Source organism: Sciurus carolinensis, chromosome 3, assembly GCF_902686445.1.
Source record: "Sciurus carolinensis chromosome 3, mSciCar1.2, whole genome shotgun sequence".
Lineage (NCBI taxonomy): Eukaryota > Metazoa > Chordata > Mammalia > Rodentia > Sciuridae > Sciurus > Sciurus carolinensis.
Genome location: NC_062215.1, coordinates 173582511 through 173608547, shown reverse-complemented (window position 1 = coordinate 173608547; position 26037 = coordinate 173582511). Strand labels below are relative to the sequence as shown.

Below are 26037 nucleotides of genomic sequence, written 5' to 3'. Positions count from 1 at the left end.
GTGAAAGAGAAGTGGGGCCTCCGAGGTCTGTTATTTTCACCTCAAATTTTCTAGCTCTGGGAGTTGTGCAGCGTGCATTATTAGAAAAGGGAGAATATCGGCTCAAAAGAGAGCTCATATCTGCAAGCATCTGAAACGTATCAGTGGGGCTGACAGCTACCCCTCATGAGAAGGGATACACTGGAGGTCCAGAGCAAGCACAGGGGCAGGAGAAGGGGCTGGAAGGTTCCCGTGGTTTCCAGGCAGCAGGAGAAGGTCCTTTGGATGTCTGGGAGACTAAGACGGCTCTGTGGCTTTGCCATAGCTCCTGGAGATCCTGAGGGTCCTGAGCTTGCCTGCAGGGTAGCATCTCATGGTGACTGTACCACCCAGAAGGAGCTGCCTGGAGCCTTGGATGTACATGCCACTCTCTTCTGTGGGGCTTTGTGAACCATGCACTCCACAAGCCTTGAGAGATGGGGTTCTTGTTCCTAGGACAGCGCTGGCATGATCCCATGAGCTAAGGGCTGGATTCTGTAGTGCTTTGATCCCTGGAAATCAGTGCACCCTGGGGGATAAGGGACATGGACAGTCATGGGTGCTTATTTTGGCATTGCACAGGTAGGTCAGGCGCCAGGTGGTGCTGCCCTCTGGAACTTGCCTTTTGGGACCCTGGGGCTGTTCTCCTCCTATCCATCTCTATTCCTTCCCCACGGAAGCTCTGGAAGCTCTTCCCACCCTGTTCTTCCTGCATACTCTTCATCGGCCTTGCAGACTCAGCTTAACATTTGGGTCCCACCGAGCTCCCTGAACCCCCAGTCTCAGATGGTTGCTCTTCCCACTGTCTTTTCAGAGGAGTGAGAGGCACAGGACAAGAACTCTCAACCTGAGGTCATCTGAGTGTGCACTAAGTCACTCACTGGCTTTGTGACCTGGACAAGGGACCCAAACTGCACAAGCCTCATTTGTTTCATCCCCACAGTGGGAATATTAACACTGATCTTGCTGACTTGTCAAGAGGTCAGGGAGAGCGGGACCTGCGCAGGAAAGGTGGCTCCTTCAGGGAGGCGCACCAGCCTGGGAGCTCAGGCCTGGGGGCCTGGCATGGCTTCCTGTTGGGTTCTCGAGCCTCCTGCAGCACCTGGTGGATCTCAGGAGGAGTCACTCTCGGGCTCGTGCCACCCTTCTCACCCAGCACGTCGCCCCTCACCATGCCAATGCCTCTCTCCTCTTTCAGGTCTCACACCAGGCATTCCCCAGAGCCCTGATCTCCGAAACTCTCCTCTTCCCCTCTTGGGACGTCAGCCCTGTTATATTTTATTCCTGACATTTATCACCCCTGGATATAGCACCGGCTTGTTCCCGTGTTTTCTCCATCCTAAGTATCTCTTCCCACCAGAATGGAGCGCAGGAGGGCAGGAACACGCTCTTATATTCTGCCCCACTGTATTCTCCGAACCCAGTACGAGGGCAGGAGCATAATAGGTGCCCAGTGAAGTCGAATGCGAAGAATGAATGGAAGTTTCTCCCCAGCACAGGGCCAGGCATATCACCAGCGCTTCTGAGAGCCTGGCTGAATGGAAGCCAGGGACCCCAAGGACTGTGCCTGCCTTGTACAAGAAGCCACCTCCCCCAGCGTCTCCAGGCCCTTTCTCCCAGCTAGGCTGTCCCGGTTCCCAGATCCCAGACCAGTGGGGCTTCCCCCGTTCTGGCCTCGGCCCTCGGGCCTCGCCCGGGTCCCGGGACCGCGGGGTCTGCGCGCCCGCCCCCCCGCGACCCCGGGCGTCCGCCCCGGGCATGCTCAGAGCGCGCAGGTCCGGGCGGCGGCGGCGGCGGCGGCGGCGGCGGGGGGAGGAGGGAGCGGCCGCCGCCGCCGCCGCCGTGCGCTCGCGGGCCCGGGCGGAGCTGCGCAATCCTCTCGCAGCTGCGCCAGGACAGCCGGCGCGCGGCCGAGCCCACAAGTTGCCGGCAGCAGAGCGCCGCGCCGCCTCCTCCAGCTCGCAGCCCTCTGCGCCCACCCCGCGGCGGTGGCCGGCGCCAGGACGCACATCCCGCCGCCACTGACCCCAGATGTGAGAGCGGGACGACAGCCCCTCACCCCCCGGCGCGATCGACAGAGTCTCGCCAGCCTCTCCTCCGTCAGACCCCCCGGCTGGAAGATGTGGCAGCCGGCCACCGAGCGCCTGCAGGTAAGGGGACCCGGGAGGCCGGGGGCCAGCCTGGAGGAGGAGGTGGCGGGCCGGAGGAACCCAGGTGCTGGTGCCGCTGCTCGCTTGCTGGTGTCTACCCGGAGCGATCCTATAACATGCATCGATGGGAACTGGATGCTGTGGGCTTCACCCAGAGTCGGTCCCCAGTGAGGGTCGAGGGATGATGAAACCGAGGACCACACGGCTTCGGGCGTTACAACTTTTGGCTTGGAGGTGTTTGTGTGCGAGTTGGTGTAAATAATGTTGGACTTTCTGAGCAGCAATTTCAGATTGCATTCCATTGACACAATTTACTGGTCTGGGGTTAGGATTTTCGAATCCAGATTTTTTTTTCTCTTTTTGTCTCTAGGAAAGACAGAACAAATGATTTGTGAAAGCATCCATTTGCCAATATAATTTGGATATGTCAAGCTTGGTTTGGCTTGGTCATGGTATGCTACTTATTTTATTTCATTTTCCCCTTATGCATTGGCTCTCTTCCTTCTTCTCTCCCTGAATCCAAGCTCCTCCAGATATTTGAAAATCAGAAGTTTAAGTTCAGGCAGGAATAGTTAAGTCCCCTGTCATCCCATCAAAAGTTTTCATTGCTGTGTCCCCAAATGCCAAACTGCCTGTGATTTGGATTCTGAAGCTGGGGAGTTGGAGAGCTGGTTTCAGTCAGGAAGAGGGACATTTTTCCTCAGAGGGACTCTTTCACTGACACTCTGGGCCTTGGGATGGCCCTGGCTGCAAGGTTTGATGACTGCCTGTTGCCCACAAATATTCTCCCCAGGGAAGAGACAGCTACTCTCCACTGAATCCCACAGTTAAACTTCTGGCAGGCTCAGAGCCACGTTGTTTTGTAGTAAACTTTAAAGAAGTGTTTAAGTGGTAAAATACAGCACCACTGGGCTGAGCACGTCTGAGGACTGAGGACAGTGAAGCTGGCTTGGGAGGTTTCTCAATGAACATTCCAAGCCCCAAATAGACAGTCCCTCAGTTGCTGGGCAGGTCAACCCTTGCCTATTAGTCCTCATACCAGGATTAACCTGCAGAGGGCATTGTACTTAGCAGAAACAGATGCCCCAGAGCTCCATTCCAAGTCTCCCTGCCCATGATTTTTGGGGAGTGTGTTCCTTTAATAGAGCTCCCAGATCAATTTCTTGGGGTCTCAAACAGAATAAGCAAGAAAACCTGCTGCTGTTAGCTTTGAATATGAAGAGGTAGGTGACCAAGTTCCTGACACCCCTGTCTTATTAGGCGAATATCAGCAGTGAGCCCGGTAAGACTGGCACAAGGTGATATAAATGTTTTTTGGCCGTGCCACCAGGTATCAGTGGTGCCTTTGGATTTCTCCTTCGGATCAAGGCAGGAATTTGATTTCAAAGAAGCACAATGATTGATGGAAGGTGGTGACTCCCACCCAAGTGTAGAAGTAGCTCTTGGAAGCCCTTACAGAGACACGGTAACAGTTCCTGGAGGTGGTATTTATGGCCTGGTGATCTGTGCCTCGGAAGAGTTTGTAGATTTTCATCTCTTGAAGTGATTCCTATTGGCTCGTTCCACTTAGGGAGTCCTGTTGGCTCTGGAGCACGTGACTCCTGGCCAGCTTGAGCTCTGGCTTGAGTCCCTCATGGAGATCATTCCCTGACTGAAATGTTTCCCTGCTCTTCTGTGAAATGTGCACACGTGCATTTGGCATGAGTCTGGTTTTTTGCAGTTGCGTTTACAGCGAGTTTATTTTATTTCAGGGTTCCATGTTGAAAGAGCATGGTTTTAGGCTTTCAAAACCTCTGGTAAACAGCACTTATCAGTGATTAAAATCCAGTCACTGTTGGAAGGCACTTACTAAGGCTAGTCTTCAGATCCCCAAATTTATATCGTTTAGTGAGCCCTTTTCTTTTTAAAAAATACGTCTTAAGGCTTGAGGTTATCCAAGTGAGCCCAGTGGGAAAAATCTTCACACTCATGGCTTCTTCCCAAACAGCCACTGGACTCTTCTGAAAAATGCAGAATCTGTAGATCTGTGTGTTTTTCCCTTTTGCTTCTGGAGGAGGGAGCTGCTTGTAATAATATTTTATTTACATTCCTTGTGGTTGTCTTTGTCATGGCCTCTGTTTCCTGTCTGGGATTTTTTCCTTCCCCTTCGCCCTCAGGCATGATCATATAGAAATGCTCACTTCCGATTCCTCAGTGAGTAGGATGCCTTACCAAGCCCAGGTGCCATGGCCAAGGACACACGGTAGAAATGGCGATGAATGGGAAAATAGATGGGCGCTCCGCCCCAGTTTAGGCCCTGCCCTCTTTCTGCACGCCTTTCAAACCTCATACAACCTCATTCATTTTTTTCTTCATTAATTTTTAATACAAACATTATAATTGAGACAAGCCGGAGTGAAGGAAATGCTTCCAGGAAACAGTTCCCAGTGCTTCCGCATGGGACCAGGAAATCAATTGATCATAGAAATACCTAGAAATCAAAACAGGCGAGGGAAGAAAAGAACCAATATCCTTCTTAGTTGATTTTATTAGTTCCTGTGGAGTAGTGCTGATTCCAAAGCTCCAGGAGAGTGTGGCACAGCTTTGCCTAGACTCCAGAGTCACCCTTTAACTAATTGGCTTTTGAATTCCTGTGCTCAGGAGAGGGTATCCCTGATCAGATTCGATTATCATTATCATTGACCCCTTGCATGCCAAGGAAAAAAATGAGGCTGATATTTTCTGATTTGAGGTTTAGGTCTTTGACCCAAATCCAGTAGAGGCGAAGGGACCTGTTGCCCTGAGCAGGGCTGAGCCGGGTGATTTCTCATTCAGTCACGGGGACTGCGGCAACTTCATCTGCTCCCTTGAATGTTAAAACTTGTGTTGCATCCCACTGGAGCCCTGGCAGGGAGCTTCTGCCATTTAACATATAATAGGATCGAGAGGAATGTGAAGACTTAAAAATCCCACTCCAACTTTTAAAAATGTAAATTTGAATTTTTCCCTTTTCACCTTCTCTGCACAGTGGACATTTTTGCTTGCAGGGACTCAGGAGAGTTATAAATTTTTAAAGAAGCAGATTTGAAACCAGCTCTTTTCAGGCAAGTAAAGTGGACTTCTCAGTAGAAAAAGGCTCAGTATTGGTTTTTTAAACTAGAGACCAGATTATTTCTGACCTTGATATTTTAAGATTTGCATTGGATTTCTGATTGACTTAATTATTGTTTTGGGTGGATCCCTTAGAAGTAGCAAACCCATCGGTGCCCAGTGTGGGCAGGCTGTGCCATAAGGAACACGTATTTCCCCAGAGAAAATGTCTTCAGTGAGCTACGAGATGCTTTTTGTAGAGGTCAGGAAAGGAGATGAGCAGGAGAAAGATGAGACGAGACCAAGTTCAAGACAAAGGAGGCCGCACATCCTCAGCGTTGTGGTTATTTAAGGATGGGGTGAACTCAGTGTCAGAATGGATGGGAAATACATTCTAGTAAATTCTAACTAGGGAGTCTCTGTGTGTAACTGTCCTCTCACAGGACATTCTGTAGAGCCTCCAATGCAATCACTTGCCTGCCTTTCCTGAGATTCAGTTTTTGCATGGAAGATCTAGAAAATGAGAACTTTTCATCCCTGAGGCTGGATTTTGGTTTCCCACCAGGAAACCACGTCCTCCTCACCCATTTTTCTTTTTCGCTTTCATTTGGCCTGTGCATTGGCATTGCCAGAAGAGGGTGAGATGAGGAAGTCGAGGAGGAAAACCACATCCTGACGACCTTTCTTTTGGTTTCTTGTTTAACTTTGGACTGATAAGGAGTTTGAAGTTCTTAACCAAATATTATTGGAGGAGTTAGAAGGTAAGAGGGCTTCGCTCCCCAGGATTGTCTTGCTCTCGCCCTGTTGTGTCATCCGTGGCAGAGCTTGTCTTGATTTGGAGTGTGGATTGTTTTAGATGTATTTCTCTATTACGATGCCAGTTTCACTTTTCCCCTGAGAAGCGACACCGAAGAGCCCTGTGACACATCAGCTGCAGCCCAGTAGACCTGGCTCATCAGGCAGAGGGAGAGTGTTGGCAGATTTGATACTTTTCCAGGCAGACCAGATTGACAGCGAGGACTCCCAGCAAGGACAGGAAGAGAATGGCTGGCTTTTACAGAGTGAGCTCTATGTGTGTGGCACTGTGTTGAATTTATTTGAGATCCCAACCTCATTTATCTTCCATAACTGTTCCTATCCCCATTTTATAGATAAAGAAATTGGAGGCCAGAGGGTTGAAATGATGTGCCTGGGGTCAGGCAGCCAGAAATGAACGAGCCAGGGTTTGACCCAGGTGTTGCGGCTCCAGGCCTTCCTTCCTCTCTGCCTCTCTGTTGTACAGGAGGTTGAGACGTGGGCAGTGCTGTGCATGGGTTCCCGCTGCTGCTGCGAACCAGCAGAATTGGAGCAATAGCCAATCTGCTGGCTCCCAGAGACTACTATCGCATTCCTGTTGCATCAGTACGGTTGCCTGTGTTGACCCAATACCCCTGCATTTGGTGGCCCAAATCTTTGGGAGTAATAAACCTCTGTATCATACATAAGCTGAAATTCCCAGGTGCCCCGAGACTCTCTTCAGCTGAAGCACACAGTTGTTTATCCAGACTGGAAGCTGCTAATCAAGCTGGATCACACATGTGGTCATCCCAATATTAGACGAAGCATGAGGAAGGAGAATTGATAGGAATGTTCCAGAGCATCTGCTCGAGAAAGCAGCAACCCCTCCTCTTACCCAGGCATGGGTGTTTGACCAAATCCATTCTAGATTTTGCTTTCCTTTTCTTCCAGTATAGTTGGGTAAGCATGAAGCATTGGTCCTTATGGTTCATAAGGAAAAGTCGATGGCCAAGTTATATTGTGTGCATATATGAACATGTGACAACAAATCCCACCGTTGTGTACCACTATAATGCACTGATAAAAAAAAAAAAAAAGCAACACTGTAAAAAAAAAAGAGAACGAAAAGTTGAGGTTATCATTATTTGGGATCCTCAGTCTCTCTCAGAAGTAAAATACTATATTGTGTCATTGACTCTTTCCCCAAATTCATCAGCAAAATCTCTACCAAGTAATTTGCAAAGTGCAAGCACTGGGAAAACTCTGTGCCCCTTGGTTACCCGTTGCCTAGTGGTTGTTTCGTGTTGCGTGCACTGGGTTATCTTGGGGTGTTAGGCAACTTTTTCATTTTCTTCGACGTCCCAGATGTGCTCTCTCCTCCCTTCTCTACACTGACTCCATTCTGCCATGTAAATTGGCCCTGGAGGAGACACTGGAAGAGTCAGCCTTACAGCCCTGCCCTCCTGGAGGTCAGGCTGCCTTCCAGGGGAGTCTTTTACTTCATGAATAGCAGCAGTCCAGGGGCTCGTTAGTGGTCAGCAAATAAAACTAGCCCAGAAATGCTCAATGGCTGCAGTGTGCTGTTCAGTCCCCCTGGGCACAGAGCTAAACGGGGGCTTTATACAAGTAGAGCAAGAAGAAATAGTTGAGATGTTTGTCCAAAGACTTCCTTGGAGTGCAGTGAAATTGCTTTCCTATCAGTTTGTCTTCACTAAAAACCAAATTTTGACCCCAGTTGATCAAAATTAGTGGTAAGGAATCGCAGTGTATTTGCCAGGTTCCACCCCTCGGCCACGGATGGAAAGTGTCAAGGAACAGGAGACCCCTTTGTGCTTTTGGCCTGTTCTAGTGCTTACGAGGTCACTGTGGGCTCTTCTGCTCAGTGCTGATGCCTTGAGGGTCCGCCATTGGGCAGAAGCCTTCTTTCCCATTCTTGACGTCCCAGGACTTTCCTGCCCCATATGTTTCGACTGAAGTCTTACTTAGATGAGGATCATTCTGGTCATTATTTAGCCAGGTTGTTTCCTGAATCAGGAATCACATGGTTAATAAAAGCAACTAATAAGCAAAACTGCCTCTTTATAAATAATTTTAACTCAATTGCTTATTTGCAATGTTTCGGTTTAGTTTTGTAACTTCTCTGAGTTCTACTTTCCCCATCTGTAAAATGGAGACGTCTACTTTGCAGAGAATTTGGTATACAGTAGGTACTCAATAAATAGGAGCACACCTGTCAGGGCTGGTTGCTTTAGGAACAGGACCTGTGCTTTTCCCTCACCTGGGGAAGCTCTTCACTCTTGAGTTACAGGAAGGTGTGGTCCACCCACTCTAATGACCTTTACGATTGGGGGTTTAGTTTTGTGAGTCTCATAAGCATGTGACGGTGAGGGTGGAGTCAGGGGGCCCCTGGCTGTGTCTGTCCTGGAAATGGGTGTTTGTGGTGATACCAGGTCAGGATGAAGCATTAGCTTTTTCACGTAACAGATGTCTTGAGGAAGTCACGCTGAAGGTGACCATTAGCAAGTCCCATGTATATCCTGCCATTGAGAGTCCACTGCTCCAAAAGATATTTTGAGTTAGGTAAGTCATTCTAAAAGCCACTAAACACGTAGCTGCTGCAACTTATGCACAGCTGGCAGATCACCTAGTCTGTGAGTATTCCCAGGGATGTTGGTGCCCAGGGGCCAGCAGAGGAAGCGCTGTCGTGGCTGAGTTCCCTGAGCCACCATTACCTCATGGCCCAGCGATGCTGCCTGGCGACCTGGAGTTTGCCAGGGTTTTATTGTGATCTTTACCTTTCCTGCCAGGTTCCCTTTCAGGCATGGAGAAAATCAAGAACTATTCGCTACCTTCCCTCGCAGACTTACCTTTGTGGTGCTAGCCGTACTGTTGGGGAAAACAGCAAGAGCATCCAGCTTTTATGAAACACTTACCATGTCCCTGGCTTTTGTCTGTCCTTCCAGTGTGCAGGCAGAGCTGGGGTCCTTGTCCAGCTCGCTGGCTGCAGGGGCCGCCTTCCTCAGCAGTGTGCCTCTTGTTTCCTGCATGCAGAGCACATTTGTCCTGGAGACATTTCTAAAGGATGTTTTTTTTTTCTTTTTTTTCTTTTCTCATTTTTACTGATGATGTAATGGATACCCAGAGATAAAAATTCAGGTTGAAAAAATACCACCTTCTTGCAGTTGCTTAGGTCTCTATCGTACACTAGTTGGGACTTTTATTTTTTATACCTATGACATAGCTACTAAGGGACCCAGAGAATGTAGGTAACTTTTGCTTGAGTCTGAACAAACTTTTTTCTCTGCTAACAGAGCTCTGACTTGATCAGGGAGAGGATGTTCAGGCTTAGTCTCAGGGAGAGTGGTCCAGTCCAGCCACGACCATAGTTGTTCTAAGATTTGTCAAGGCCAATTTTTAACCATTGGTATATAAGAGAATATCTATTAGGGGTGGCTTCATCTCATGAATGACAAATGAAGCTTAACAAATGAAGGCTCTTGAGGAAAAAACCTTCCAGTCCTTTTCTTTTTCCTTCTTATTGTAAGCATAGATGTGATGTCTGCCATTGCAGCAGCCATGTAGTGATTCTGAAGCAACAAATAATAAGGCCAAGAAGCACTCTTCCAAGGAGGCTGGATGGATAAGATGGAAGGGGCTTGGATCATTGAGTGACTGCTGAATGTACCTTCTAATAAAAATTCAGGTTGAAAAAAATACCACCTTCTTGTAATTGTTTAGGTCTCTATAGTACACTAGTTGGGACTTTTATTTTTTATACCTATGACATAGCTACTAAGGGACCAAAATTTAGATTCAAACCCAGGTTAGGTCTCCATAGTTTACTCATTGTGGTGAGTTGATATATTGAAGTCTTGCTCCCTGGTATTGTGAGTAGAACTTCTTTAGAAATAAGGTCTGTGCAGATGCAGTCAAGTCCAGGTGAGGTCATGTTTAGGAGGCCACATGAAGACGGAGGCAGAGCGTGGAGGGAGGCTGCCACAAGCCGAGGTGTGCCAGGGACTGCTGGCCCCCGCCTGGTGCTAGGAGAGCCTGGGAAGTATTCTTCCCTAGAGCCCTTGGATGGGGTGAGGTTCTCCCCACATCTTAACTTTGAACTCCTGTGAGACAATACGAGTCTGCTGTGCCGAGCTGCCCTGTGTGTGGTAATGCAGTCAAGTCGTGCTGCCTCCTGCTTTAGTGCCTGCTCTGCTTTAGTGGCCTGGGGCGTATTGCCTGTGGCCTGGGCACGCAGGGGGGTGCAGTGTTACCAGGAGAAAGGGCTTCATAACTATCACCCTCCCTCAGGACTAGATCCACCCAGGTTTCTTTGTGAGTGACAGAGTCTGCCTCCTGGTGCTGAAGCCGCCTGTGTGGTGGGGAGCGGCAGCTGTGGTCTACGTCACGCCTTCTGAGGTCGTCCCCTAGGAAGGGGGCTGCGGGGCTGTGGGCTGGGTGGTAGCTCTGGGTCACTATTTTGCTTTCAGACTTCAATTCTTGGTGGCTTGGTGTGTTCGTGTGCTAGGGCCGCCCCAGCAGTGTGCCACAGACTGTTGGCTGAAGCACCAGGATGTATCACCTTACCGCTCCGGAGCCCTCCAGCAGCACTGTCCCTTCTGGGCTGGGAGGGAGCATCTGTTCCAGCCTCTCTCCCAGCCTCTGCTGGTGTGCTGGCAATCTTCCGCACCCCTCGGCCTCTGGTGGCATCGGCTGGGTCTTCACACAGTGCTCTCCCTGCGGGTGTGGCTTTGTCCAAATTCCCCTCCTCTGTGTGCACCCGTGATGTTGTTCAAGCAGCCTGCTTGGCTCCGGTGTGCCCTCGTCTTTACTAATTACATGTACAATGCCTCATTTCCAAAAACGGTCCCATTCTGAGGTCCTGATTTAGAGGATTCCAACATAGGACACTTGGAGGAGGGGAAGGGACCCAATCGAGTCCATAACACTTGGTGTAGGATTTTCTTTTGGGTTTCTGCCACACAGCATCTATTTCTTCCCACTTGGTCAACTGTCAGGAAAAAGAAAAGAAAAAGGCAATGAGAATTTGGTCCAAGTCGTAGTGAAATGGATTGCCATACCTGCCGTGTGCTGTAGATTGAAAATTAAAGCAATAATATCTGTTTAGGAGAATAAATCAGAGAGTTCAGAAGTAGGTGAAGAAGTTACTAACCTACCCCGTTCCCTCTGCTTCCCCCAAAGGCGGTCTGTATGCTCTGGTAGGTGGTTATTTGCCCACTCATTCCCTAGGCGTTCCTAAACAGGTGCAAATATGTAAGTGCATGCTTAGGTTCCTCCCATGTATTTTGGCTCTGTAGCCCCGGCTCCCAGGTCACGGGAGCCATCCGTGCTTTTATGAGCCATCCGTGCTGCTCCAACCTGTGCTCTCGGAGGTGTAGAGGTCTAGGGTAGAGCTGGACTGCAGCTCAGGCCATCATTTCCCCGTGAGGGACGTTCAAGTTCAGTCCATGGTCTCCTGCTTTCCCCTGTAAATTGTGCTGTTACAAGAATTTGTGCGAATCCTCGTGTGCTTGTGTTTTGTTCTTTAGTCTGAACTGTCAAGTTGGAATGACTGAGTCAGAGAGTGTGTGTGGTCTCAAACTGAGCTGTCAGGGAAGGCCTTTGATTGACAGCTCTATGTTTTGATTGGAAATTCATGTCATTTGACAAAGGTACAAAGAGGAGAGTTGACTGGTGTCTTAGTTTGCTTGGGATGCTACAACAAAATTCTCTAGATGGGGTGGCTTTTAAGTGACAGAAATTTGTTTCTTACAGTAGTAGAGAAATCTAGAAGTCTAAGATCAGGGTCCCAGAAGATTCATTGTCTGGTGAGGGCCTGTTTCCTGGTTCAAAGAGATGGCCCTCTCTTGCTGTGCCCTCAGATGGAGGAGGGAGTGGACAAGCTCCCCTGGGCCTGTTTTAGGACCCTAATCTCATCTGTGGGAGGCGTCACCTCCTAATGCTCTCATGCTGGGGTTAGAATCACGACACATGAATTTTGGAAGGGACATAAATGTTCAGACCATAGAAACTAGAGAAAGGATAACAGTATTTTCAAAAAATGGTGCTGGAACAATTGGCTACCTACATGCAAAACAGCAGCCACAGCATCAACAACAGACCCAAATGCAGATGGTCCCTGATGATTATCAATGGTTGACTTACGGTTTGTCAGGGCTACAGCCGAGCCAAAGCACATCCATACAGCTGCTCTGTTCTTCACTTTCAGTATAGTATTAAGTAAATTATATGAAATACTCAATACTTTATTATAAAATAAGCTTCGTGTGAGATGATTTGCCCAACTAATAGGCTAATGTTAGTGTTCAGAGATTGCTTTAGGCAGGCTGGGCTAAGCCATGAGGTTTGATAGGTGCGTTAGATGCATCGTTGACCTTCAAATGCTTTCAACTTTTGATGGGTTTATTGGGACTTAACTCATAGTACGTTGGGGGGTTATATACCATGTGCATTCATCCATACCTCATATCGTATATCAAAATGAACTAAAAATCAATCGTAGACCTAAATTACTTAACAAAACTCTTAGATAAAAACAGCAGACTATCATTGTGACTTTGTGCACTTCTGTGTAAGTGTCACCACAATCATGATAATGAACAACCGATGTCATCCAAAAGTTTCTTTGAGTCGGGCAGAGAGTTCTCAGAGCAATGATAGAAACACAGTGAGTGAAGAGAAAAATTGAACTGCATCAAAATGAAAAACCTGTGCTCTGTAAAAATACTCTTTGGAGAATGGAAAGACAAGATGTAGGTGTGGAGAAAATATTTGCATATCACGTATCTAGTAAAGGATCCAGGATACATGAAGAAACTGTTGAAACCGAATAATAAGATACATATCCTAGTTTTTAAAAAAGTGGACAAATGGTTTGAACAAAGAAGATAAGTAGATGATAAGGTGAAGTATAGGGGCATCGATATGTACATGAAAAGATGTTCAAGGTCCTTAGTCATTAAAGACAATGTCATTAGTCATGAAGACCACCTCAAAGCATTTCTATCTAACTATTGGAGTAGCTCAAATTGAGGAGTCTCTGGGATGCTCTTGCTGCTGGTGGGAAGGTGGAAGGACGGATGCAGGGTGGAAGTACTGAAGACGGCTGGAGGAAGGACCAGGCAGGGGCTTGGGGAAAGTTTGGGAGTGATGAGATGTTCAATGTCTCCATCGTGGCGATGGTTTCCTGGTTTATGCACGTGTCAAAATATATTCAGTGGTGCCGTTCACAGGAACCCACATGAAGCATCAGAAAGATGTGAGTGTGAATATTGTATACCAGACCCAGCGCTAGAAGTGGAAAGAAGTAGCAGTGAGTTCTCAGGATGCCCTCAATGCTGAGGGTTCCCTGTAGCTTTCATTTTCCTTTAACTAGAAATTCAAATTCTTTTTTTGTTGTTTTTTAGAAATTAAAATTCTAACCTTGAGTGTACACAATGAACTGTTTTTAGAAATTAAAATTCTAACCTTGAGTGTACACAATGAACTCTAATATTATTCTTGTAATTCTTTCCTCTCTGTTTCCTCATTTTGTTCCAGAAATGACATTTTTCGCCTCCCCCTGTTTGCCTAAGTGTCTTACAGGGAAACCAGAGGTTGAAAAAGAGAAGAAATCCAGGACAATGGGGGGAGAGTTCACGTTGGAGCCTTTTTCATCCTGGCTTGTTCTCATTCCTGCTTCCAGCCTGTGCATTTCTCATTCTATTGCTTTTCCACCTGTATCCCAGTGCTGGGTAGACTCAGGAGGCACTGCAGGTGGAGGGTAACTCCAGATCGTAGCCCCTGCGGCTGGCCGGCCACCTTCTTGCTCATCTTCCTTCCAACAGAGGCACATAGGGAAGACATCAGCCAAGACATCAGTGGCTCTTGATTCCTCTGTGAATCAGAGTAATGTGCCTAGCAGATGTAGGATCTGGGTTCCTGGTGGAACGATTCCTTTTCCAGGTAATATGCCAACTAAAAATGTCGACTGGATGGAACCACTTATCTAATGGCTGTTGACCCTTAGTAAAAAACATTCCCCAAAATGACCTATCTGATTGTTTAAAAGTGTTTTTCCCTCAAAAAGGAAAATTTGAGGCATTTAACTCAACATCAATGAGGAAAGTCTATTCGGTGAATGTGGGACTGGACTGTGTGGCACAGTGTCCAATCCCGTGTCCTGTTCATGTGATGGCGGCACTGTTAATAATTAACAGGCATTAACTGAGAGTCTTCTGATAAGCCAGGATGTGTCGTCATTCTAGAAATGGCAAGTACAACACTAGACTTCAGTTCCTAACTGTATTCACTTTGGGACTGAAGGACAGAAATGAAGTAGGTTGAGGGGAGGGACAGCAGATGGGCCAGGAAGAGGGAACACTGGGAAGTTGGGGGGGTTTAAGGATATGCACAGACTTAGGGAGGAAGCGGGGAGAGTGGAGGACGTCACACGGACACTTAGCCCTGTGTCTGGCACCTTATGGCTCCAGGAGGATGAACCGCGGGCACGCCGTGTGGACTGATGTACTCATTCATCACGTGTTCACACCTGCTCAGGTGCTGACCGCCCTGTGGACCCTCTGACCCTGCCGCAGCAATGCTGTCTTTCAGATAAGGAGGTTGGAAACTGGAGAATAAGATCAGCAGACCCAGAGACACAGGGGCGGGCAGTTGGGGCAGATGGCAGATGATGAGAATATGCCTTAGATTACAGCTCAGGCCGCCAGGAACCCATACAGACTCTTGGCGGTGGCAAGACAGTGGGGCTTCTAATCAGGCACCCATGTTACACGCCTTGGCGGCTTCACTCTCGGGTTATATAGGGCCTCTGTTTTGTGTTTCATTTTCAAGTTAAAAATGAAGAAAACAGTTGTTGAAGTGTAAGAACTTAGCGTGGTGACTGGCATCCCACAGGGGGTTGGGAGATACTATGTCTTCCCCTATTTCAGATCCAAGGGACAACTGGGGGTAGAAACGCAGAACTTTAGAGCCAAGTGGAACATGCGTGTTTGGCATTTCCCAAAGTGGGTTCCACGAAGCGTGAATTCAGTGAGTTGCTCGGGGGTGTCCTGCCTCCCAGGGCCTGGTGTCTCACCATGTCTGGAGGCTGTAGGGAAGCACCCCGGGTCTGCACCTTAGAACAGGACTTCTCATGGCCTTTAGGGTGCTGGTGCCCATGGGGTTGCAGGTGAGGGGAGAGGGTGGGCCCGGCCACTTCACAGAAGGGCGTTGTACAGTCCAGAGCACGTCACTATGGAACTCGAGCTTCTCTGTGCCTACCAACCACGGGGCTGAGGCTTGGCTCCAGCGTGCGGGAATGTTTCCCTTGGCTCCTGCAGTGGATATAAAAACTTTACAAATTAGTTTCCAGGATTTAAAAATTAGAGGAATTTATAAGGAAAGCTGGACTTTCTAATTCTTTTTAAAAATGGGCAGGTCAGACCACAGAGGGCCTGTATTTTCATGTAGGGACCACCGAGCAGCCACTGCTACACTTGAATGGGATGAGCGTGGCCTCCAACTGGTCCCAGGAGTCTGGCTCCTTCACAGTGCAGGTCCCTGAGTTCTGATCCCCATCCAGCTCAGCTCCTTCCCTGTCTGACACCAGAACCGAATCCTCACTTCATTTCCTGTTGGGCTTGGGACCAGATCCTTGGCTCCTGACTTAAAGGCCAAGGCGATCAACAGTTCTGTAACTGAGTTTATTTGTCAAGCATCATATTTACTGCTCTCCAAGCCACCCCGGGAACCTACCTTTAGATCCATACAGGCAATTCCTCTCCTCTCCTCGGGGACTGTGCATTGGAGTTGGTCTCATCGCGAGGGGAACATGTGGTTGGCCCTTCTCTCCGGGGCACCCAGAGCCACAGGAACTGCAAGTGTTGTTGCCCATCCTGTTTTCTAATCCAGAGCATATGAGAGGGCTCCTGCAGAAGTGGGTGGCTTCTTCTGCTTTTAAGTAAATGCAGACCACTCTTTCCTACCTCTCCCACGCCAGGCAGCTAAAGCCTCTCATTGTTATGGTATTGGCTCAGTTGGGGGATTAATACTGCCAAACATTGGAATAGATTTTTTTCCAAAAAGGGGGAAATGTGGAGCGTGGAGGAGAGTCTTTAATTGAATGGATTTCAACATTTTCCTCTCAGCTTGTCAGTCTATGAAGAACCGTAGATATGCTGCTTCAGAAAACCCAACTGGAGGATGTTGGAAATGGAGATAGCACTGCCTCATATAGAGAATCCCAGTTCCATCAAAAGAAGAACGTCAAAAGCACTTTGCAGACTTTTCTGGTCCCCCTGGGAGCAGATCTGCCCTTCCCAGGTGTTTCACTGTGGTTTACACTGCCCACTTCCTGCAGTTACAGGATTCTGACTATTTTTAGCATGCAAAGCACTTGGAATCAACTCACCCAGTGGCTTCAGCATAAAACAGTGAATGACACTTTCAACCATCTTCTTGTTTTATGAAAGCACACATGATCTACAAACTCAAAAAATACAAATAAAGGCTGGGCACAATGGCTCATGCCTGTAATCCCAGCTGCTTGGGAGGCTGAGGCAGAAGGATCTCGAGTTCAAAGCCAGCCACAGCAAAAGTGAGGTGCTAAGCAACTCAGTGAGACCCTATCTCTAAATCAAATACAAAATAGGGCTGGGGATGTGGCTTAGTGGTTAAGTGTCTCTGAGTTCAATCCCTAGTACCTGCCCCTCAAAAAATACAGATATACCTTAGATCCTTATATAGTTCTGAAAAAGCTGGCTTTTGGTTAGTAAGGGGGGAAAGTCGCATGCTTTTAAAGTACTTTTCATTAAAAGGCGAATGCAGTTTTAAAACAAGACCAAAATGAAATTCCTCAAACAATAGTCATATGATGAAAGGAGAGATTTAGTTGTGTTTGAAAGCCTTAAGTTATAATTAAGGTTATAACTGAGTCTGAAATTTTCATCTCTGAGCTTCCTGGCAGCCCAAGTAAGAAAAGAAACAGGATGAGTTACTTAGTCCTCATTGCCTAATAAAAGAAAGTACATCTACTCATGTGGGACCCTGAACTTTTTCATAGCTTGAAGTAGTCCCTGGAATGTATTGTGTGGCTCTTTATATGGGACATTGTAACACAGATTGTTGGGTAACAGCATTAGTTGAAGGAATGCGAAGACTGTTTATATAGAAGTAGTAGAAGTGGACATCTGGGTGGTTTCTGCCTAGCTTCTTTTCCCATCTGGTAACAGCACCCCAATTTTGTTGTGGGGAGCTGTTTTTCCCTTGCTCTAGTGGGAAGATTCTATCCAGTTTTAAGGGGAGGGTGTGTCTGCTAGTTCGTGTGCCCTCTTTTAGCCACAGGGTCCGGGTTGCCCCAAGCTAGATTAATTAAATGCTTCTGCCCAGGAGTTGGAGTCCTGACTATGATCACCCAGGGAATGAAAGTAGCCAGGGCTGAAAATCGGATTAGTCCATTTTCTGAAGACAGTCTGTGGTTCTGCTGCATAGACGTTGGCATCTGCTCCATCCTTCTCCCCTCTGAGCTTGGTCTCCCCATGCTCCCTTCAGTCCAGGGCCACTCCCATATTCATATTTTTTTCCCTGTTTCTGTAATGTGCGTAATTTGCTCAAACAAGATCAATCATAATTTGCTGCTCTCTTTGAGAGTGAACGTCTGTTGCTTGCAACCACAAAGCATGCAGGTAGCATTTTCCCTTGAATCGCCGACGTTTAATCTGTGTTTCCCAAAGTTGATATCTGGAGGCAGGCATAGGTATGTGCAAGCAAAAAAGTCATTCTTGAAAACTCTCTAAGACACTGGAAACCCATGGATACACACATGTCCTTGCAAATGACTACATGTTTCTTGTAAAAAGTTTGTTGGAAATGAAGAGAGGGTGGGCACAATTATTGCTCCTGCACTTATCCTTCCTTTATTAAGTGACTTTGAGCAAAGATAATCCTAATTAATAGTCCTGGCCTGCAGCTCCCGTGTTCTGGCCCATCTTTGGAGAAAGATTTTGTCCTTGTTTATCAGGGTGTAGCCCTGCTATTGGCATCTGCTATAAATCTTAAGGTTTTTATAACTTGGATGTCACTCTCACCTTCTTGCCAAATCTCCGCACTGAAAATGCAGAGTGTCATTTTAAGTAATGATGCTTTTACTGCATCCAAAACAAATAAAGGAATTTTGGTACACATTATAAAATGAATCCCTCTTGTTTCTGAGCTTGGAATGAAAATGGTGTCAGGGATACAAACAGCTGTTTTGGCCAAAACAGCTAAAGAAAGACAGGGTCACAGGCTGTCTGAACTTCATTTCTTGAGAAACACTTACAGTCCTTGGTTAAAAGTGTGACTGGCTCTGTAAGTTCACTCTAGGACAGTGCGGAGTTCAATACCTCCATCTCTGGCAGTCCTGACCTTCTGGAAAGAGGATGGCGCTTCCAGTCCTGAGACCCTGCTCCTCCACTTTGATTTCCCACAAGGAGGAAATCTTCACAACAAAGCTCTCTGGACCCAGGGAAGTTCATCTGGTGTCAGTTAGTGGCACACCCTGCCTCCTCCCCACCCACCTTCTGGTCTGTGCTGCAGGAGCTTGGTGCTTTGTGGAAAATGAATGGCACGGGCGAAGTGCAAATCCAGAGTGTCATACAACCAAAGCACATTCGAATTAGTGTTCCCCAGGCAGGAGTATTCTTGTGGGTGTCGTTTTAAATATTCAGGTAGGGAGTGCAGCCAGTATCTTGTTGAGGAAGTTGATAGATGGTTTTCTGGAAGTAAGGCAGTCTTGGGGACAAAGAATACAGTTTCTAAACCCTGTAACTTCTTGCTTCCCTCTTGCTGCTGTGTAGATGGTAAATAGCACAACGGAAGGCTGATCTCTTTACTCCTTGGCCCAGAGAGTTGGCGTTTCTCTTCATAACGTAATTTAATGCCTTTGCTGAACAGGGGCTGACCCGTGAGATATGTGTTTGCTCTGAACCGGAGGGCATGTGTGTTGGCAGGGTACCTAGGTGCAGGGCAAGCATTCAATGAAAACTTGGAGGCAGTCTTTTGGAAATGAAAATTAATTTGCATTTACTGGGATCCCTATTTTACACAGAAGGAAGAACTGCCCTGCAGTTGGGGACACATTGTTTTCTGGCCTCCTCCCTTACTTCCCTTCTCTTCCTTTCTTGCTTCTCTCCTCTTTTCCTCACGAGTCCAGTTCTCTCCGTTCCTGAAGTTTTTGAACCGTCTTACTAACTGCTGAGCCTTTGAGACATTTTTTACAGCTTCTTCAAGGGGTCGTCACCACCTCACCTTTCTTCACCTCCTTTTGCAGTGGCTCTAGGCTCTTGGTGGCCTGGAAGTTACCCATGAATTGCATAAAAACAAATACGCTCTTGCTTCAGAGCTATTGCCTGTTTTTTTTTTTTTTTTCCTTTTGGCTTTTTAAAATCTATTTTTATGGGCACATTATAATTATACATAATAGTGGGATTTATTATGCCGTGTTCATACATGCACATAACATAATTTGCTCAATCTCCTTCCCTAGGACCTTCCTTCCCACCCCCCACCCCCAACCAATAGCTCTGCTTTTATGATGTCCTTTCTTCTTTTTTTTACTTCTTTCTTTTTCCGGCTTATGTTTAAGAGGGCATTATATCTGCATTAGATGGTCATCAAAACTCATTTCTTGGATTATAGATGAAGGGGACAAATGGATTCATTTTGATCCAAGGAGTAAAGAAGTAGATATGCTGTGGATTTCTTATAACAGGCACCAAAAGTCTATTTTGAACCTCAGCAGATGCCTGCTTTTGCTGAAGGACCTTTATCTTTGTCATCCTGATCACTGGCCCTTACATAGGAAATCCACTTTTGATTTGAGTTGCTAAAGCCCACCTGTAAATAAGGAAGAGCGTGACGGAGCATTTACTCTTCATCTCTAGCATTTCCTTGTGCATCTCAGAGGAAGTTTGATGTGTCATAACATTTTCATAAGTGTTAACATTTAAAAAAATTTTTCACATTCTAACTATGAATGGAAGCCTGCTTTTGGGATCTTAGACTGGAGTAAGGCTGGCCACAGCAGAAGGCAAAGTCACGTCTGAGTTAGAGCTCACACCCGTGGGGTCCCAGGTGAAATGCAGACAGTGGAATAGACTCAGCTGAAATGTCTTACCGCTGCCTTAAGGCTCTTAACCAGTGGATCTTGAAGCTCACGAGAGTCATGGAATTACATTGAGACGTCTGTTTAACCTTCTACGCAGTATGCATTTGGTATAGACTGAGAAAATATAAGCTACAGTGATGTCAATTGCTTTGCAAAACCTGTGTGCTTTATTATAATAAATTTTGGAGTTAGTATTATTGATTGGCGGTGGCTTTTGGGCCTTGTGCCTATTTCCAGTCAGTGAGCACCACAATGTGCTGTTTGGGGCAGCAACACTTTGGATTTGGAAAGGACTTCATACTTGAAAGAGCTGGACACCATCAATTTGGTGAACGCAGACCCCGGGGTGAAAGTCCATGGCCAGAGCTGAGACTGGCTGTGCTCCTCCCAGTGTCCAGTTCGCTTCAGGTTTTGCTTTCACGTGTGTTTACTGACCTTTTGGTTTTGGGTGAGGAACCCAATTAGGTTCTAAAGTGGGTAGAAAAAGAGGTCCTTGTGCTCAGGGAGGGGTCTGTCAGTTACACAAGAAGTGGATTGTCATTACGTAGGAATCTCCCGTCCACCAGGCGAAGATGAGGCCTTCACTGTCCTGCCCTTTCCATTGGGATAACGAAAGCTTTCCTGGCGTCCTCCCCAGGAGATCCTAACAGCTCAGATGAGAGCAGTGCATTTCGCTTAGGGCAACAGACCATTCTGCCTGGGGCTGTTTTTGCCCCCAGCTGAATCAGGACAGTGGGAAGAATGCTGGGCACTGCACCATCTCCTCCGCCACAGGTGCTAAGTCTAAAGTCATGGCGGACGTGGGGTGGCTGTCCCAGCACAATGTGAGCTTCTCCATTTGCCTGTGAAGCTTTCTACTTCCTCACTGAGGCCTGGTGCAGTAACATTGAAGGCCATGCATCCTCTGATAGGAGCCGTCAGTCGAGACTGGGTCTGACCAGGCGTCAGATGGTTTTCCAGGACATCTTTAAATAAAAGCGTTTTGCCCAATGTCACGTGTTGAGAAATGCCAAGACCATTTTTCTATGATTAAAAAGAAAATCGCATCTGAGTGGTCAGAAGCTTATCATTTTTCTGTTTGGACGGTTGCTGTTGGGTGAACTTGTTTGGGAAAATGTCATTTAGTGTCCATCTCTTGCCATTGTATTTTCCTGTCCTGCAGTCCTTTGCACATGGATGTGAGAAGATTGCATGGAACGAGGCCAAAGGAACTGAAATGTGGGTGATTAGGGGGAACATTTCTTTCCCCCTTCCCTGCAGTTGGTGTTTGTGAAGTGCCTGGGTCAGAGGCTCAAGAGTGGCCTTGATGCTTTGGTTCAAGGTCATAGACCTTCATCTCCATCTCTCTCCAGTCCTCCGTGCACAGCAGCCATTTTCCTCACTTGTGTATTTGGTGCTTTGTGCCTTTGCCACTGTGGTTCCCTCAGTCTGGAATGTCCCTTTCCCTCACTTGCCTGTTGTGCCTCTCAGCTTGTTATGGCTCTTCTGTGTTGAAATTACTTGTGGGCCTCCATCTTCTGAGAGCCTCTAACCCCCAGGGGACTGGGGCTGGGTCCTCCTTCACCGCCGGATAGCCTGTGCACCTGGTGTAGTGCCTGGACCATAGGCTGGAAATGCGAAGCAGGCTCAATGAATATATTGATTTAAATGGTTCCTCAGTACACTAATGATTGCCTGTTGTAATTTATTATTGCCATCTCTTAACATCTGTGGACAGAAAATTTAGAGATAGATTCCCAGATTTTCATGCTAGAAAGCAAGGAAGTGCTCAGAAAGAAAAAAAGTTATTTTAAGAAGGCTCGGACTGGCACAGTGCCATACACCTCTAATGCCAGTGGCTTGGGAGGCTGTGGCAGGAGGATTGGAAGTTCAAAGCCAGCCTCAGCAATTTAGCGAGGCCCTAAGCAAAGTAGCAAGATCCTGTCTCAAAATACAAAATAAAAAGGGCTGGGGAGTGGCTCAGTGGTTAAGCATCCCTGGGTTCAATCTCCAGTCCCCCTCACCCCAAAAATAAAAAAGACATGGAAGCCAGCTTGACTTTTATTGACTAAATATGGTACATATGGTACATGCACGTCATACTCCAAAATAAATGACAGTGGTTATGGATTATAGCCCATTGAACAGAATAAGAATCTATCTGTACTAAGATGAACTTATTTAAATAAGAAAATAAATGAACAGAGGAAAGCCCTTCCTTATAAAAGAGCATTGATCAATAAAGCAGAAGTGATGTAGTTAAAAATCACCATTTTGTGATCATTGTTGTAACAATTGACCCAGGCAAGAATCACTGGTGAATACTCAAACTTGTGGGTAAGTGTTTAATGTGAAACAGGCTGTTTACATAATCTCAAAGTGTCTCCCAACAAATTATAAATTGAGAAAGAGAAAATACTAACTTCCCCACGAAGTCAGGTGGACATTACCTTAGACAGAGTTAGCGTGACCCGTAATGGGGCAGACCTTGGTCATGTGCCTCCTGATAGGATACTCTGAGAAGGCTCACTTGCTCCTGTTCCAGGAACATAGGCTCCAAAATAGCTGGCTCGTGTTCTCCAAAAGTATCTATGTCCTGAAAGACAAAGATGGACTGAGAAACTGTTCCAGATTAAGTAGACATGACAACCAAATGCGGTGCATGATCCTGAATTAGATCCTGGACTAGGGAACATTTTAATAAAGGGCTTCATTAAGATGATTGGTGGCATATCATTTCACCATAGCTATGCAAGGGTCTGTTGTTCTTAGGAAACCTACAGTGATGATTTGGTGCTGAAGTAGGGATGACACCTGTATCTTGTTCTCAAAGGCACATGGAGGAGGGGAGAAGGGGAAGAAGGAAGGAGGAGGAGAGGAGGGAGGAAGGGAGGGAGAGAGTAAATGAATGAGAATAAGAATCTAGAATAAAGGAAATGTAACAGTGTTGATCTTGTAAAGCTTTAACTATTCCTTTCATATTTTGATAACTTTGAAATTATTTCAAAATAAAATGTTGAAGAGAACACACCATGTGTACAAATTCATAGAGAGCCCTTCTGGTCGTTTTGGGGAGCAGTGGTCACTGAACTGTCCCTGCAGAAGGGCAGGCTCTGTTCTGTTTTTTTCCTTGCTGTGCACCAGGTGCAGAGCCAGTGGCTGACAAAAGTAGGCAGTTCCTAAATATTTGACGATGGCAGGAACCTCAGGGCCTTGAAGTCCCTTGAGTCATGGAATATTTATCTTCTCATGATGGCAAATGCTAATTGCAAAGACACATTTGACTCTTTCCTAGTTCCCTTGCAGCTAGTTACAGTCATACAAGAAGTGAGCTGTGCCTGAGCAGAGGGGGTCTTAAAGGAGGGTGCCCGCCTCCCTGCCCCCCCTTTTCTGTTCTGTCAGGCCCCCTATGCATGGCACACGAGCCCTGGCTCCTTACCCCAGGCTTCATTTATGTAAGAGAGAAATAAACATCTGTCTTCTTTAAACCTTTGTTATTTTGCCTTTCCTTTCATTTACAGCTGAAGCTAATCCTCAGCGATACGTTTTACTTTCTAAACATCCTCGCCATTGAGTTTTCGTTCCTCTGAGGAGCTTTGTATTCCATTTGTATCACACACACATTAGCTATGACACCCTCTGGCTTTGGGTTTGCTTGTTGGCGCTTTCTGTTTTCTCCGAGTGGAACTTCCATTGTTCTGACATGGATTCCCTTTCTGTCCTTGAGCTGGTGGGTCAGTCCCTGTGACTCTGGGTGTTTTCCATGCTGAGGCCACCCTCCTTTCTCCTCGGTCATGGCAAACCCTCTCCCTTTTGCAAATTGCTAAATTGGCCTGAAAGGATTGTGAGAACTGGCTTTCTGAGGAGATTTCTTGTCTTGACCGACCCAGCTGGAGACCGGACATGCAGAGGTAAGCACTTGGAATAATCAGAAAATAGGAAATTTTAACTATTTCCAGTTGCCAGAAACGTTTTACTTCAGCTGGAGGATCCAGAGCAGATTTTTGGAGTACTTCTTCTGCCTGGTGAGTTTTGTTTAGCAAATCTCTGTACTTTTCGGAATCTACTCATGTTTTTTTTTCTTGCTTGGTGGACGGTCCTTCCTTTGAAACTATTTATTGCCACTAAGGTTTGCGGCACCATCCGTCCCACGGATAATCAATGGGTGTGTGTGCCCACAGCACAGCATAAATAGAGGACCCGGCTGCCAGCTTGTTTATAGCTGGACTGGCATGTAAGCAACGGGGCTTAGCCCCTCAATTACGTGTGTGTGTGGTGAAGTGGGGAACTTGGAAGTGGACCTTTGCAGGGACATTGCGTGGTGGCTGTTATTTCCTTTAAAGCATTTATTTTCCAAATGCTCCGAGGATGGAGATTGGATTTACTTGCATAATTTCCATCACAATGTTATTTCACAGCCTGAGCGCTGTAGTTGGTAGCATGATTTCTTCTGGTGAGCTGACTGTATTGGTTCCCCTAGTATGAATTTGAAAGATAATTGGTAATTACTTAAATGAAAAGGATTATATTTGGAACTGCCATGGGTGAGGCCTTCCCTCTCTTTAAACTCTGAATAGTCTAGACAGGAATGAGTAATTGCAATTATATGCAAATTTTAATTTTAGTCCTGCAGCAAAGAGAACAAATAACTTCTGTGGTCGTTGCTGTTGTTCTTATTGTTGTTTGGGGCCACTCAAGCAGTCAGTAAAACAAACAAAACACAAAGACAACCAAGAACCAATCAAATCAAATCAAAATGTCAAGGGATCCACCATGAAGCATGATGAAAATGTTCCCCCAGCCTCGGTGAGTCTGTTCTAGAGGGAAAAGGGCAAGACCTGGAAGCAGGAGATCTTTCTGGAAGTTTCAGCCTGATTATTGTTCTGTTTGTGACTTTGGGTGGGTTACTCAAACTTCTGAGACTCGGTGAAATCCATCTAAGAATACCTGCTTCACGGAGTTCTGAGAGTGAAAGGAGGTTATGTATATACACGTGTTTTCTTCACTGTTAAATACCTTCCAGTGTTTTCGGCTAACTAAAGGAGTAGCCTGCCCTCCTCAGACCTCCAGGGCTCTTTTTTCTCTTAAGTAACACTGTCATTTTGCCTTCTGGATAAGAGTGAAGGTTAAGAATTTGTCATAACTTTTATGTGATGTGCATAACCTGTTCTGACTAAAGTGGGTAGCATTACCTTTAGGATTATTGCTGTCATTATTGAATGCTCATGAGAAGGAAGGTAGGCAAATTAAAAAAAAAAAATAGCCTCTTTCCCTTGACCTTGGGAATGGGGGGTGAAGAAGCGTGAGCATAAATGGATAGCTGACTCTTCTACCAGGAGGCTGGGGCAGTTTCAGAAGTGTGGTTCGCATCTGGGTCCTGTTTGGAATAGAGAGGCATGGGTCCGAGAGGGAAGCTCCGAGAAGTGCTGTGCTGGAGGACACAGGAAGTGGAGTGGGGGACGCAGTCATGCAGAAGAGTCTGACACAACAGGTGGGCTTTTAAGAGTGTTGTCCTGAAGATGCAGAGGCCTTAATGAGTTCAGACAGCTCTTCTAAGAAAAGTGGGTCTGCTGGCGAGCGGGGCTTTCTTAGGGCACAGACCTCCTTGGGGGCTTTAATTTTCAGGCAACTGAAAAGCATGTTAAGGATCCCTTTAGGTGACCTGAGGCTTCTGCGCATGGAGTTTGAAGTTCTTCAGGATGGTTTCCCTGTTTCTCTGAGCCCTGACGTGCCTAATGCCATGGCAGGTATCGTGCCTAATATTGCCAGAAGCAGAGCATAAATTGGGGAGGATTCTGCAGGAATCTTTTGACAGACATTCAGAGAGCAAAGTCGAGGATCTGAAGCTCTCGTGAGCAAATGAGAAAGGAAGAGTGTACAGTTTTATTTTTTTTTAACGGAGAA

General features: G+C 46.7%; 1 protein-coding gene across 2 annotated transcripts in view; it reads left to right on the top strand.

Moving 5' to 3' along the window:
* Positions 1–1828: 1828 nt before the first annotated feature.
* The window catches only part of Pid1 (phosphotyrosine interaction domain containing 1), a 229318-nt gene continuing 205109 nt past the window's right edge, over positions 1829–26037 (top strand). Inside the window, exon 1 of one of the 2 annotated variants that reach the window (XM_047547833.1) lies at positions 1829–2168. In XM_047547833.1, the coding sequence (XP_047403789.1) occupies positions 2139–2168 (30 nt within the window). In that variant the 5' untranslated portion in view covers positions 1829–2138. Of the gene's footprint in view, positions 2169–23915; positions 24045–26037 lie in introns of those variants that run through there. The other variant, XM_047547834.1, reaches the window with a different exon arrangement.